This window comes from Pygocentrus nattereri, chromosome 3 (genome assembly GCF_015220715.1).
Source record: "Pygocentrus nattereri isolate fPygNat1 chromosome 3, fPygNat1.pri, whole genome shotgun sequence".
In the NCBI taxonomy this organism is placed as follows: Eukaryota; Metazoa; Chordata; class Actinopteri; order Characiformes; family Serrasalmidae; genus Pygocentrus; species Pygocentrus nattereri.
This window is the reverse complement of record NC_051213.1, coordinates 32,718,712-32,733,901: the sequence shown is the minus strand read 5'-3', so window position 1 is coordinate 32,733,901 and position 15,190 is coordinate 32,718,712. Positions and strand designations below refer to the sequence as shown.

The following is a 15,190-nucleotide window of genomic DNA, read 5'->3' as shown; positions in this document are numbered from 1 at the left end:
TCTACACCCCAGTAGCATGGTGGTATCGTAGCTTTTCAGTAGTGAAGCTACTTCGTCCATCATATACATGGATATGCATGTACACATATATATCTTTGGTATGATGCATTCAAAAATCAGAAAGGAGTAGACTAAAAGTTCTCCAGTATGGCTACATACATAACTTTGGGTAACCTCATAGCACTAGAATGGTAAAGACAGAGACTAAAGCCAACAGATCATACATGAAAACTGAGAAGCCTCATCAAATACTAATCCATTTAGATGGGGATAAAAGAGCAGCACTGTTCCCCTGCTACAGGGTAAGCAAACGTATGCTTATGTGCACTGTACAACATTAAAAAAAAAATTGTTGAACTGGCAGGTTATTACAATTTTAATTAGCCTCAGAGACAAAATCAATCATGAAATAGTTTCAACTGGCAGCTGAACTTACTACACTTTTTAAGAAATTTGTCCAACACTGACAATTTCATTAAATTCACACCAAAAACATGACCAGCTTTGTTCCCCATTAACTGCCTATATGAACTACAAATCCAAGAAGTAAATTACATGGAAAGAGAAAATACATAATTAATGTGTGCGAGGCTCTTCAAGCCTTCAGCTTTGTCCACTCACCATTGGCATTAATCTGGAAGATGTTGGAAGAGGTTTCCTGGAACACATCTTGCAACTCTGAGGGGCTGACTTGAGTAGCTGCAAAAATAAAGCATGGCTCAAACCTTCCTAATTTCCAGTTTCACAGAAATACACAGATTACGCATTAATGTAGTGCAACAGCTCATTTGACAATCAAATGTATTGCAAGAAAGTTGGCCATATATTACCAAATATTAATGAGCATATGGTAATATTTTCAATGGGAGTGTGCATTCCTTACTGCAGTTCTAACCAGCATTATCCATTTATTAAGGAGCCCATAAACCAAATCTTTCTCACTTTTTGGAAATAAAAAAGTTGGATACAGAACATAGACACTGTTAGTGTTGTTAGTGTTTTCAAAATGTGCCATTCACTCTCTACTCCACACAGTCTGTATAGAAAAACTAATTCGGAACAACAGCCCATTTTTAGTGAGGCCACAGAAAACAACCCATTTACACATATCTGCCTGTTCAACCTACAGCAGTTTAGCCCCACCCAACCCAGCCTTCACACTGGAGTTATCAGAAGCCCAGATTACTTTTTTGAATTAGGCACAATGCAGAGCAGCCAATCAGAATAAATGCAATTTACATATATCAGTCTTAAAGGCACACTAACAAAACTAGCCTGTTTAATTCAGAGGTGATAAAAGGAGGTGGGAAAATGATGATGCAAAAATGAATGATGACTTTTTGGTACATAAAACCACACAAATCTTATGAAAGATACAAAGATAAAAAGTAGGATACATGCTCCTTTTTAGTTGTATCATTTGAAAAGGTCTGCTGTCCTTTACATAGGATGAACATATAATGGTAAATTTAATGAGTAGAAATCTTTCTAGCCTAAAACTAGTTTTTAATATGTTACTTGTGATGTCATGTAAAATACTGCAGCACAGCTTTGTATCCCTCAGCCTCATCAGTTCGTCAATATGCGCACATGTATATTCTTTCTGTGTTTCATCCATCAGTGTTCTCACACTCCAATACCCAGCAGGCATTACTTAAATACATATACAACTATTAGGAATCCATCCATCCATCCATCCATTTTCTAAGCCGCTTCTCCGTCAGGGTCGCGGGGGGATGCTGGAGCCTATCCCAGCAGTCTTCGGGCGAAAGGCAGGATACACCCTGGACAGGTCGCCAGTCCATCGCAGGGCAGACAAACAGACACAGACAGTCACTCACACACTCACACCTAGGGGCAATTTAGCACGTCCAATTGGCCTGACTGCATGTCTTTGGACTGTGGGAGGAAACCGGAGAACCCGGAGGAAACACACGCAGACGCGGGGAGAACATGCAAACTCCACACAGAGAGGACCCTGGCCGCCCGGCCGGGGAATCGAACCCAGGCCCTCCTTGCTGTGAGGCGACAGCGCTACCCACCATGCCACCGTGCCGCCCGTACTATTAGGAATCCCCCACAGCAATCATAAAATCCACAGATGTAAAGGCTAATAAATGTAGATATAATATTCAGCCTATTAGCAGTAACAATACCTATCTGGATTCTTGGGAGGGTGGAGCATTTCAAACAGTCAGCCCAAAGTATTGTTTAAGTTTTCATGCACCTTCATCAGATGATGGTCCTCCTGGTCTTTTAACTGAATATTCTCACTCTGAAGGCTGCTGCAGCACAGCAATAATAGGTGGATGGGGATGTTTGCAATAAATGAAACAATGGTTACGTTTTTCATGTTGCCCAAAGTGCCACTTCAAGAATGTATAAAAGCTACTTTTTTGGATGAGGTTTTGCTCTGACAGCTCAAACACTGATAGCAAATTAACAAAAGCTTGCTATAACACAGACAGTGTGGACTGTTTGTCATGACTCCATTATTCCATGTGATTTGAGCCGACATGATAGTGAGCCATTCTATTGTTCTCTTCACTTCTCTGAAGAAGCCAAATGAAACAGATAGAGGCAGATAGATGCCAGTTTCCTGGGCACCAGTTCTGCGTAAACAGACTGAGTCGTGAGCCACCCAAATGGGCCGTGTGGGCAAAGCCATTACTTCATCAAACACACACGACACATGCACAGAAAGGACAAAGTAATCACAGCACGCCATTACCTAGTACCACTTCACGACCTGGGCCTCTTAACTCTGTCCCACTGACACACAGACGCACATACACATTCACACATGTTGAGAATCCTTACAGGCTTTTGTCTCTCTCTGCCTCCAAAATGACTGTAATTGACAGGCTGTTTTTCCATGACACTCCAGCTAATGCATTCTCACATGAAAACTGTGAAAATAGCAAGAGCTGTTTTCCACTGGAGAGCACTGCAGGCCATAGGCTGTAGACATTACGCACACTGGGGCAAAGGGAAAGACGAAACAGATCTAGGATTTGCGCAGGCCTATATACTTCAGCCTTTGTTCTGGTTCAGAGGAACATACCCAAATCAACAATAGCTTTTTCATGAGTACCAGATTTAGGAATCTGTAACATTTTAAATCTAAAAATGGAATAAAAGCATTTGCGATTTAGTCAAGCTTTTGGGTCAGCACATTTGATAAGACGCTGTGTGGTATGGTCTTTGGAAAATACGGTAGCACGTTGTTTTACACTATGGTCCAGTAGACCTCAACTTATACTGTAGACCTTATGAAATAAATAACTGCATGAGTTCAGTGAAACCACTGTTGAGTTCAATGAGTTCAGGGAAATCAGTTTGCAGTCATTACATTTCACAATCATTTTTTATGTTGCAACAAACAAAATGGAGATGCATTATCACAAATAAATAAATAAATAAATAAATAAGTAAATCATTGGTCTTAGAAACAACCCAAAAAGTTGTAACTTCTAACTTCATGCTATAACAAAGCAGCACAGAGGAATGTTTGTTTGTTTGGGCTCAAGCTGTGCCTGTCAGTTGGAAGTTCTCATACCAAAGTTAACTCTCTGAAGTCAACTGGCTGACAGAAACACAACTTGGGTAAGTTTTCTCTCTTCCGGGTGAACATAAAGTCACCAAGACATATTAACACTAAATGTTGTTAGCATGTAATGTTACAGCCAATACTGATATAGTAATACACAAATGAAGAAAAAATGTAGGTGGCTATCAAATGATGTTTTTAAAACATTACTCAATATGTGGTTATCAAAACTGTTACAAAACATAAAAATATAATAAGTTACATAAAGTATAAAAATATATTTATTCTTCTACTGGATGAGGGGCCGGGGTTAGAGTATCTTTCAAATGAAACGTACTCATGGGAAAACTTTGGCCACAACAATGTTATTATTAATTTACAGCTAAAATTTAATGTCAACCTTAAATGTAAGTACACAATATTAGACTAGAGGCACATAGTCATTAAAAATAATGTGTACCAGGAATATACAGCAGCAGTTGGTGTTAGCAATTACTATTCAGAACTTAAAAGGTAACTATGAAGTATAAGCAATACTTGGTGCATTCTCTGGAAGTTGAATATGTATAGGGCAGGGGTCAGCAAGTGGTTGGTATAGCGAAGTGGGTAACATTTCTATTCTCTGTTGTAAACTGGAGTTCGATTCTCTACCTGGACAACCAACCTATACTATACCAATAAGAGTCCTTGGGCAAGACACCTACCACCAACCTTTGCCTACCTCTATTATTTGCCAGCATCTTGTTTGAATATTCCCACACTGGAAAATTTGAACAAGAAGCTGGTAAATGACAATCTGACTTCAACTTCGCAACTTTGTAGTGTGAGACAGTTTCTTGTTACAGATTAAACATGTCAGGAAACCAGCTGGAGTGAATATAAATGCAAAAAAGTCTGTCTGTTCATCTCTAAATTATCAATGTCCATCTTAAATCTTATGATTCTCTGCATTTTTGTTAGCTACTAGGTGGGCAAGATTGTTGTCTGTGTTGCTATGGCCAGTCTTTATGGTTAAAGGCTGTTAAATTGGCACTTATGCATTAACTCCAGCATTTATTGATAAACTGTGTTATAATGATCAGCAAATAGTTTTATTTTACTGCAAAGGCGGATTATTTAGATTATTTTACCAAAAACAGTAACACAGCCACATGTTGCTGACCCCTAGTTTAGGGACTAAAGAGTGAAAAATCTGCTGTAAATACCTGGAAAGTGCCAACATCTAGCATTCAGGGTGTGTACCAGACATTATGTGCAATCACTATATAGGCTATTTACCTAAATATGAGGTTCCTTCTGCACACAAGCCTTTCACATGAGAAATTAGGCTGAGACTGGTCCCATATTCCAACTGTACACCCTAAAGTGAGTTTCATGAAGGTGGTTAGAATTGTGAATGGATCGTTTTTCAGGGAAGAAACCTTTTGAGCCTTCCCTGTTATCTCTGCTGGCCTCCAGGTCTCCCTACACCTGTCCTTCCCCTCCTTTTCTCTGCTCCACTCCATCATTATGATAGATGGATGCTCTATATTCATGCCATTCTGAATTCTGATTACGCACAAACAGCGCACTTGGCTTGCATGAAGTACAGAGGCTGTGTGAGTGTGCGTGTATGGCACAGATCACATGCTGGTGGGCTGTAAGTTTGGCTGGCTGAGATGTCTGTGGCTTGCATAAAAGACCTCCTGCAGAGAACAGGGCAGATGCTCAGTGGGATCCCCTTTAACGCTTTTATCATCACGGCACCTGGACTCAGCTCAGTTCCCTGTTTAATTACGAGCAGGCTGTGACACACACACATCAAACAAACACAAGCATCCGCAGAGACACATGATCACTCCTATAGTGTCTATGCTTCTTGTTCCTGTTACCTGTACAACTGTCTATGTCGGATTGCCGAAGGTGAGTGAATCTTAGGTGCAAGTAGAAATTTTCTACATACTTCAGCTCAATCCACTGATACTGAATACATTAATGGTAATGTGTGTGTGCTTCTTTATTTCCCTCTGATCGGAAAGAAGAGAAATGAGGCTGAATTGTTGGACTGCTGGGGACAAATTAACATTTGCCCTCCATGACTTGTTCATCGATACTGTAAATGCAGATTCTGCAGGAGTTCAATTATACTCTCAAACTAGAAAATGACTTAATCAAAAGCTCCCCACTCATTATACATGAGGTCAGCATCTGCCTGCCTCTCTCACAGATGAAAAATGGCAAACTCATCTAGAAGCGAGTCAGAGTACTGCCTGAGTGCTGCAGGACTGGAGTAAAAAGGGATTTTTAAAAAATTTTTGAGGGGAGCTGAGCTCATGGAGCGATGGGTTTTTAGGCTTAGGGCAGACTATGTCTTTCTATGAGTTTCAGCATTACTGTATGACACTCAGTTCAGTCTCAGCAAAAAACAGCTCAGCTGCTGCTTCCAAAGCCATGATGACTCACTGTAGAAACAAATGGCATTAAAAAGAATTGCTTCCGAGAGAACCCCGGAAATGTACAGTGCTGCTATAGTGACTTTTTTTAATATTTAAAGATGCTTAAGAACTCAGAGCTAGTTTCATCTTTGCTGTGAATCATAATCTAAACTTTGATGCACAATTAAGGGACAATGTACTACACTCTCAGAAGTAAAGGTATGAAACTGTCACTGGGGCTGTACCTTCAAGGATCTCATCTCAGTACCGTTAGTCAGGAAACATAATTGTACATTAATTCATTGAAATTATATTTTCTAGGCTGTATTGACTCCACACACCCTGGGGAGAAACTTACTTAAGCTGCAAAATTGGACCTTAAAACCACCGTTGTACCTTTGAGGGAACATTTACATTGTTTGTACCTTGAAGAGCAACAAGGCAGGGAGCAAAGAGGCAGGGGGAGACACTGACTCTAAAGCAAATAGATAGCAAAATTCATGATAACACTTTTTTATATTTGAGTATTACATTATAGTGGATATATTGGGCAAAGAATGTTGGAGATGGAGCTGCGGGGTAGAAGGAGAAGAGGTAGACCTCAGAGAAGGTTTATGGATGTAGTTAGGGTGGACATGGAGATGGTTGGTGTGAAAGTAGAGGAGGCAGTGGATAGGGCAAGATGGAGGCAGATGATCCGCTGTGGCGACCCCTAAAGGGAGCAGCTGAAAGAAGAAGAAGAAGATATTTGAGTATTTCAAGATTTATAAGACTATGTAGGTATTTCGGTTACATACAAACCTGACCTGCTCCGTGCCTCAGTTTCAACCTGGGATCTTTGTAAGTACTGTAAAAGATAACTATTTCTGAGCCTTGGTTGCTCTAGTAGGTCACATTACAGTCTAGATTGTAGACCCTATTTAGGAGAACTTCTTTGTTTATCATCTCAGCCCCTAAACACATAATTCCTTCCTAAACCCATTCTTTCCCAAATAAATGAAAATTTCCCTCAATCCATTTCTCATCATTGTTACTATGGCCCTGCCAGTTTGATTGAACTGTATTGCAGATTCTGGTGTGAGGCTTTCAATAACTTTCCAGCTGGTTTTCAGATAATCCGACAAGAGAATTACAAAAAAGTGACATGTTTTATGAAACCATACGTGCTGAAAAGACTAAAATGGACTTCTCTGAGATACAGCCATTACTTCAGACTGTATTTCACTGAGGTTTAAGCTAGCTTAATGACTGCAAAGCGCTTCTCTGTGCTACAAGTCTCTCCTGCTCCTCGGAAGGATTCTTGCACAAATATTTCTGTTACTTGGGATTTGTTCTTAGGACAAAACAGAGTCTACACACACTCAAGAGCACAGAGAAGTGAACAATTCTGCAAAGAACCCATCATGAATCTGATGTAGACCATTTCTTGGCAACTTTCTCAGGAACAAATTTAAGAAGAAACTTGGTGAATGAGGCTCAGTGTTTTTCTGAAACGGATTGATGAAAATGCTCAACATTTTTTGAAACAGTCTAATTATAGTGTATGTGTGGGAAACACCGGACAAGTAAATAAGTGATTTGAGAGAATGCCAGACTGAGATGTCTACTCAGAGTGTGGTAATGTTCGTGTCGAGTGCTGTACAGCTCTGAGCGTTCAAAAGCAGTCAAAACCAGCTTTCCTGCATGGTGGATGAGTGACTACAGAGGAGGAATCGTCAATTTCCATACTGATATAAATCTGAAGTGGCAAATCCGATATAATACTTAGAGCTGGCACCAAATATCGATTCATCAATAATTATAATAATTCTATGCATGCCCACCAATCCAAGATCTAAAACTCCAGTTCTGATCCATTTATTTACCTACAGCAGTGAGCATGAATTATTTACCTACACCACATGACCATCAAACAGCATCAGAAGCAGAATTCTTCATTCTTCGTTTTAAGCTTATGTTTAGTCCTCACAAGGACTACATATTGAGTCACACTGAGTCAGTTCCTACAGGCTAAATTTCCTTCGGGATCATTAAAGTATCTATCTATCTATTCATCTAGATAATAACAGCAGATGTGACGTTTAACGCACTGAAGACCTCACATAAAGCGCAAAGTGCTTGTGATATTCAACACTCTGGGCATGAGAGAACTATATCTATCAAGTTATCAAGCTATCAAAGTTATTATTATTTTAGCCAATGTGACACAAAAGACAGATACCAGCCCACTTCGACATTAACTCTCACAGGAGCTCTATGAAGCTGATCAAGGCTCTATTGCCTTTCTGTGCCTGTGGGCAAGTTTGGGGCTCTGGTTCAGTACAGATCATTGAACACAAACTACAGAAGCTCCCATGAGCTTTGAAGTGAACGACAGCAAATTATTAAAGGGGAATTTCACTTCATTTTTTTTAAACCATAATTCAATTGTTGAAATTTAAACAGTTATTCAAAGTGGTCTGTGAAATTTGTTTACAGTGGTGGCGATAGGAACCAGGAGTTATGTCTACAACACAAATACAGCCAATTCATTTACTAAGAAAACCTACACATGTCTTCTGAGTTTGTATATGTAATGTTAATGATGGTAAAAAAATTGGTAAATCTGGGGAGAAAAGTTTTCTTCTGGGACTATTTTGTCCCCTTCATGTACCTATCCTCTGTGGGAAAAAAAGCTTGGAAAAAAAGCTTTTAGAAGCATTTAACCTTTCAGACTTTTAGACAAATTTCCCTAGAATGAACATCAAAACCACTCTGAATGACTATTTCCTACATCTTAGCCATTTGATCAGGCATTGTAATTTTGAAAAATCAGTAGAATTCCCCTTTAGCTCCTGAAAATGGGCAGGGTCAGTGGGCCAAAGTTTTATTACACACTTCTATAACCTAAGAATAGTTCAACCAGTTTGCACTGAATACTAAGCCTTAGTATGTAATAAGTCTGAGATTTCAAGGGTTAATGTGTATATTTGCAAGTTCTTATTTTTTTTGCGGCAAAACTCAATGTGAGAAGTCCATGTCAAAAATGCAAACTGTCCTAGATATGCTGAGTAATCAAGAAATATATGGCTTTAAATAATAAATGTTATTTAGAATTATTAACTTTTTCCACATTTTCCACGTTTATCATCCCAGACATAATGATAAAAATCATCAATGTTAAAAACTAATTTCATTTGTGAAAGTTGTTCTCAGTGGGCTGTAGTCGCTGTGCGTCACAACAGTCAAACGGTCTTTAATAACCTGAGACATTAAGATGCCTGTCCTCAGTCAATACAACTGTCCTCAGTGACCGGAATTCAAGATTCCAGTCACTGAAGACCACCTTCCTTTTGATCTTATCGGTCAGCACAGAAAAACTGCTTATGACGTACGATACATGATCGGTTCAAGCTAATCTCTGGTCAAATCAAGTTGTTTGGAGCGCTCCACACAAAAGACACCCACACAGGGTGCATACAAAACCTGTCTGTACCAGTGAAAACAATTGGAAAAAAGCTCCCTGATCTGTAAAAATGTGCACAATGTGAACCCCCACAATACAGAGTTCAGTCAATGTGTGCTGTCATTTATATCATATATCAGGTATTTCACAATGGCTTCCGATACGGCTCAACCAATCAGTCACACAGAGCCAGAACTATTAGTGTTATAACTAACTAATTAACTGTTGTGGAGAAAGTGATAGTTAGCTAGCTTTGGCTATCTATCACTGTCAATGCAACTAGAGCAAAGCTCTGTTTAGGGCAGTGTTGTGGCTATTCCACTATGGTTAGTTTTGTTCAGCCACTTAGAGGCACTAAATAAGTGATAATATCAGAGCCCTCCCCTACCCAACAAACAGTATTTATGCATGTAAACTTTAGCATATGCAATGTACAGTGGTATGCAAACGTTTGGGTGCCCCTGGACGTGTTTTAATGTTTGGTGATTTCTGTTATTACTTGCTGAATTTAATATACTGGATAAAAATAACTGAATAAATAAACTGTTAAACTAATAGCAAATAAAGCTAATTTTCTATAGAGAATCTGTTAACTTATTTTCACTAAGAAAATCAAAAATGTGATGATAATTAGACTGGGCTTTCAAACTTGTGCATATGACTGTAATTGGCTGCTTCAATTAAATCTAGAACATAGGAATCTGCCTTTGTCTACAGTGTGTTGACGAGTCCAGCTGTGCAGACAGCCCTCTATCTTTGTGCACACACGCACACACTCATGCACACACGCGCATGCACACACACACACACACACACACACACACCTCCTCTGGGGGATTCTGGACGAGCTTCTCTAATCTTTTGTAGTCTTCTGTGCAGAACACAGTAAGGAACCAAATTTCAAATACAGCTTTTCAGGAAGGATTTATGTGGTCCAACTTCAGTTTAGTTCATCTTCACGATTTGTAATCAACCTAAAATGTGTGGTAGGACTGTTAAAGCTCTAGCATTAAACTGAAAAGGGTAACGGGTAGAGATGTGCATGAGTACTTGAGTACTGAGATTAATCAATGCAGGTGCCACTATTCAAATACTGAAATGGCTATTTGGATTTCCATTATTTTGCATCATGGAAAGTCAAAGAGAAAATAGGCCAACAACTCAGGTAAGCATTAACAGATTAACTGTAGTGTGACAGTTTTGCTAATACTTACTATTAATTATGTTATACTTCAATAGTATGAAACACCAGTGCCTTAGCATGAGCATGTTGCCAAGGACACAATGTTAAGAACAGGACAGAAAAGGCAAAGGTAGTGCGGCTATAAACATATTACTCTGTTCATAATGTTATCTCAGCAAAGCAGCACATTGGCACATCAGCTATTAAAGAGAAAACATTCTGTACTGGTTAGCTCTAGTGTTATCTTATTAGTTACGCATGCTTGAATATCAAAATCTGTCAGATTGGACATACATAGTGACCCCTAGTAATCCCAAGTCTAAAAATCTATTTTAAGTTATCCATAAATTTCTATCAAACAACTATATATAAGGTTATTTCCATTGCAAGTGTCCTTTCAGAGGGTACAATTAAATGTTCAGATATTTATTTATATAAGATTGCCCAGAGTTAGACATAACACAACCTCATAAAATGGCATCTTAAAGACCGGAATCAGAATTCTTAAGGCTCAAACCAGATCAACTTTTGGTAGACACTGTTTCAGAGTAGCAACATTTTCTCTAGCCTACTGCTTTTGCAATATTTGAAAAAAAGTACATGAAAATTCACAACAAAGCAACATCTTCAAATCTTAAATATATCTTTACAGAATAAAAATCGAGTTTAGAACATTGCTTGAAAGCTGCAAACCAACGGCATCACCAAAAATAAGTTCTTCAGGCCTGTAATGCAAGAAATGCAGTGTCTTATGCATCTCTATTCTCTTTGTCTTCAGTAACTCAAATGCATGCACAGTGATGTCCACATGTCCACATTAGGGACTTGTTTTGCCACTTTTTGTTCCAGAAAACCTAGAAGTAAATTTGAGATCACTGTCCTGCTGCAAGGTGAAGAGTCCTCAAATTAGTCTTTTTTATGACATTTAGTTGGATCTAAGCAGTCAGGTTGCTTCTGTTCATTTCAGAGTTCTTCCTGCCGCTGATAGTCACATTAGCTATAAAGCAAATTGAGTCAGTCTCACTGGCAGTCATGCATGCCCATGTGACCAGATAAGGAGGTATGCTTTGAATAATGATTAGTTGTTTTTTCATTTTCCGCTTTCCATCACTCTGGTACAAGTTCATTTTTGAAAGTGTGGATCCTGCCTTCAATAGATTGACTATGGTTGTGGAGTGAATTTGAAACTGTAAAGGGAGAAAGAATTTAGAGGACATGGGCTGGAGTTCTAGGTGATTCTGTTCTCTGGCATGTGAAAACAAACACAATGGTTAGGAAAGTGAAATGCACATGTTTTTACCAAGCTTCAATCATTTTGCAAGTCAGTTGAAAATCACAATGTGCGTTGCAAAGACTGCGAAATCTAGGCTGGAGCTCTGAGTGGCTCTTGCTCTGGCCATCTTGAATTGTGGCCATGAAAAATGATGGCAACGGCAGGTCATCAAAAAAAAAAAAAAAAAAAACGGCTGAAAACTTGACAAATCACAAAGAGAAACAAAGCAGGTCTGAATGATTCAAGATGAGATGACAGTAGAGGCTTTCATTCAGCAGGCTTTCCAATCTCCTTTAAACCCCCCACATGGGTTACATTTAATTATAAGTCATGTTATCAAAGTTCAAGTTCATGATATAATAGATATGACTAGTTAAGCCATATTCAGACCCTTGGGAAAATACTCCAATCATACCAAGCTATCAAATATGTAAGCATATCAATATCAGAATTAAAATGGCAATGTATTCGTATGTTTATATAATTTATCTAATCTGCATTTTCGCTCTTATAATGCATTTTAATTGCATTATCAAAGAAAGCACCAAGCTAGAAAGAGTTCTAATGTAAATAGGAAACGGCACCATTTCTCTTTGCAATTACATATTTTCACTTATTGCACTCATTCATGTCAAAACGCATTTGAAAATATACTTGACCAGACTGCATTTTCATTTTCATGGTCTTCTCAACCTGTCAATCATCCTATCAGGGCGGGGCCAACAGCATGCTCAGCAGAAAAGTCTTTATCTAAAAATACGACAGTCGAAAAAGATTATAGCTACTCTTACATTAGCAGATGAGGTAAAGAAGAGACCTTTAGCCACTTGTGCTGCTTAATGTCTTCATACACGACCCATTGATATGGTGTTTAATCGAACATGTGACCAAATTCCCTGGTTTATCATCTGGTTAATAAACTGAAGCTGAACTTGGATTCTCACTAATTTGTTTTTTGCATTTTTCAACCCACCTTAAACAGTGCAACAGTTATATACTGGTGCCTCAACATGCCCAAATGTTACAGCAGCACCGTTATGGGGGCAGTCATGGGCTGGAGGTTAGGGAACCAGCCTTGTGACCAGAAGAGCCGGTTCGATCTCCTGAACCAGCAGAACATTAGCGACCACAGAGCTGATTTTGGTTGAAATATGACACTCAACTCAGCCACTACGACAAGGTGGCTGTGTAATTTACACGTCTACATGTACACACGTCTGCGATTACTACTAAATCATTTTATGAGTACATTTTTGGTAACAGATAAAGTGGAATACAGCCATATATCCACATCTGATGTTCACTATGTAATACACAAAAATGTCCTTGATGCTGAATTAATCCCTATCGGCCACAGCTTATTGCATATGGTCGGCTGTGCTGTTGGCCCTGCCCTGATGGGATGATTGCAGGTTGGGTTGACGCTGAAAATGAAAATGCAATCTGCATTTTAAAGCATATTTAAAGGCATTTTTGACACAGAATGAGCATAGTAGGTGAGAATATTTAATTTTTTTGTCCTCTTTGTAGCTTGGTGTTCTCTATGCAATTTAAAATCACACTAATGATGACTTTGACTCAATTACTGGATAAACACATTGAGCATAAACATGCAGTTTGGAAAATGCACTTTAATTTAAATAAAGCTACTCATTCAGCATCTAAATCTTGATGTAAATAAAAGGTCAATAATGAATTAGAATTTTCATTCTGAGCTCTTTCATTCTGACAAGAAAATTTAAATGTAGACACACAAATACACATTTTATATATAACATTTTCATTTTAATTATGGTAAAGATATGCTTGCATAATTAAAAGCCATTCAATATTCACTGTTGTTCGTGAGATCATCCTTGAGCTAAATGACTTATTTTACACTTTATCTTATCATATGAATTTTATCATTTAAACATGTATTATGTCACAGTGTAAACTGTTTGTTTGGGATTTTATCACAGGCAGAGGGTCTAAATCCATTTCATGTCATGCCATCTCCCTTTAAGGTAAATCATTCTAACACTTGGCCTCTCATGGCTTGTGGTTGTGTACGAACAAAAGGACTTTTTCTTTAACCCTAAATCAAAACGCAAAGCGGACTGGGGTTGTTCTGTTGTCACAATGTACGAAACAAATGGAGCACAAAAGAACCATAGACAAACTACTGAGACCACCTCAATAGGTGGCCTGCGCTCAGTTCATTTGCAGTCCTATTTAAATGGGTCTAACTTCGTTTGACATGCTTATATATGCAAATAAAATAAATAAATAAACAAACAAAACAAACAAACATGATACAGCAACCTGAGAGGGTTATGGAAGAATAGCATATTGTGCCACTAGAAGAGTTTGAAAATCAAACTTTTCCAAAGTTATCCCATCATCAGAGACCACAGTTTGTTTGGTTTTGTTTTTTCATTTAAACAATAATGTTTTAATTAAAACAAAGAAACAATTCTTGAAACAGAACATTTCTAGGTCACTACTCAAATTTAAGCACATTTGTGACCCTGACCATGTTAAAGTCAGGTCAGAAGACTCTCTGATGGAAAGGGGGAGACACCAACTATTAAGAAGTTCTTAAATTCAAGTAAATATTTCAAAGACTACTGTTCACTAAATCTGTTATACTGACATAACAATTTGGAATAAATACGTTTGTATTAGAATAAGAAAAGAATGCAACACAGAATGCAACAACTAGTGGTCCCTAATGAAAGAAACCTAGAGGGAGCACTATGTTTCGATAAATGGATATCCCACCTCATCAGAGCTTTCAGATGTGAAACACCTCACGGACTTGGCTAAAGTGAAGATTTAGGTCGTGGAACAAAAAGAGTGATGATTTGCGTCAGTGACACTGTGTGCAAGCGATTATTCAAAAAATTTCAAATATTTTACTGGATCATTTTTAAATGGGACAAAATACAGCTGCATGGTGTCCAATATAATTTACTATAATTAATGTGTGTGTGAACCACTGGGCCTTAAAAGAGTCTGACATTACCAAACTCAATGGATGACACGACCCACAATCTACTTGGCAATCAATTTGCATCTGCTACATCACACATGCCCAACTTAACAGCACATAGTCCAATTTATAAAATGCCTCAGTTATGATGCAATGGAGATTTGCTATAGGGAGCTCCCCTTCTATAATAATGAGTACGAGTTTCTTTTTCTAATCTATAATCTTTCTATTACCTCAAGTCTGTGTTTGAGAGAAAGGCTACAAACTGAAGAAGCATGCAAACAAATATATGACTCTACAAAGAACAGCCCTGCATAAGAAGCAGGAGTTGCACTGATTAATCTTAGACAT

At 38.4% G+C, this 15,190-nt stretch overlaps 1 protein-coding gene across 4 annotated transcripts in view; it reads right to left on the bottom strand.

Annotated features, from left to right (window-relative positions):
* Positions 1-15,190, bottom strand: part of tsnare1 (T-SNARE Domain Containing 1) — a 201,243-nt gene that overhangs the window by 139,799 nt on the left and 46,254 nt on the right. For all 4 annotated transcript variants that reach the window (XR_005130068.1, XM_017706803.2, XM_017706806.2 and 1 more), the window contains exon 3: positions 622-699. Coding sequence is in view for 3 of the 4 variants with exons in the window: in XM_017706803.2 (XP_017562292.1) it covers positions 622-699 (78 nt within the window). In the remaining variant the exon portion in view is untranslated. The remainder of the gene's footprint in view (positions 1-621; positions 700-15,190) is intronic.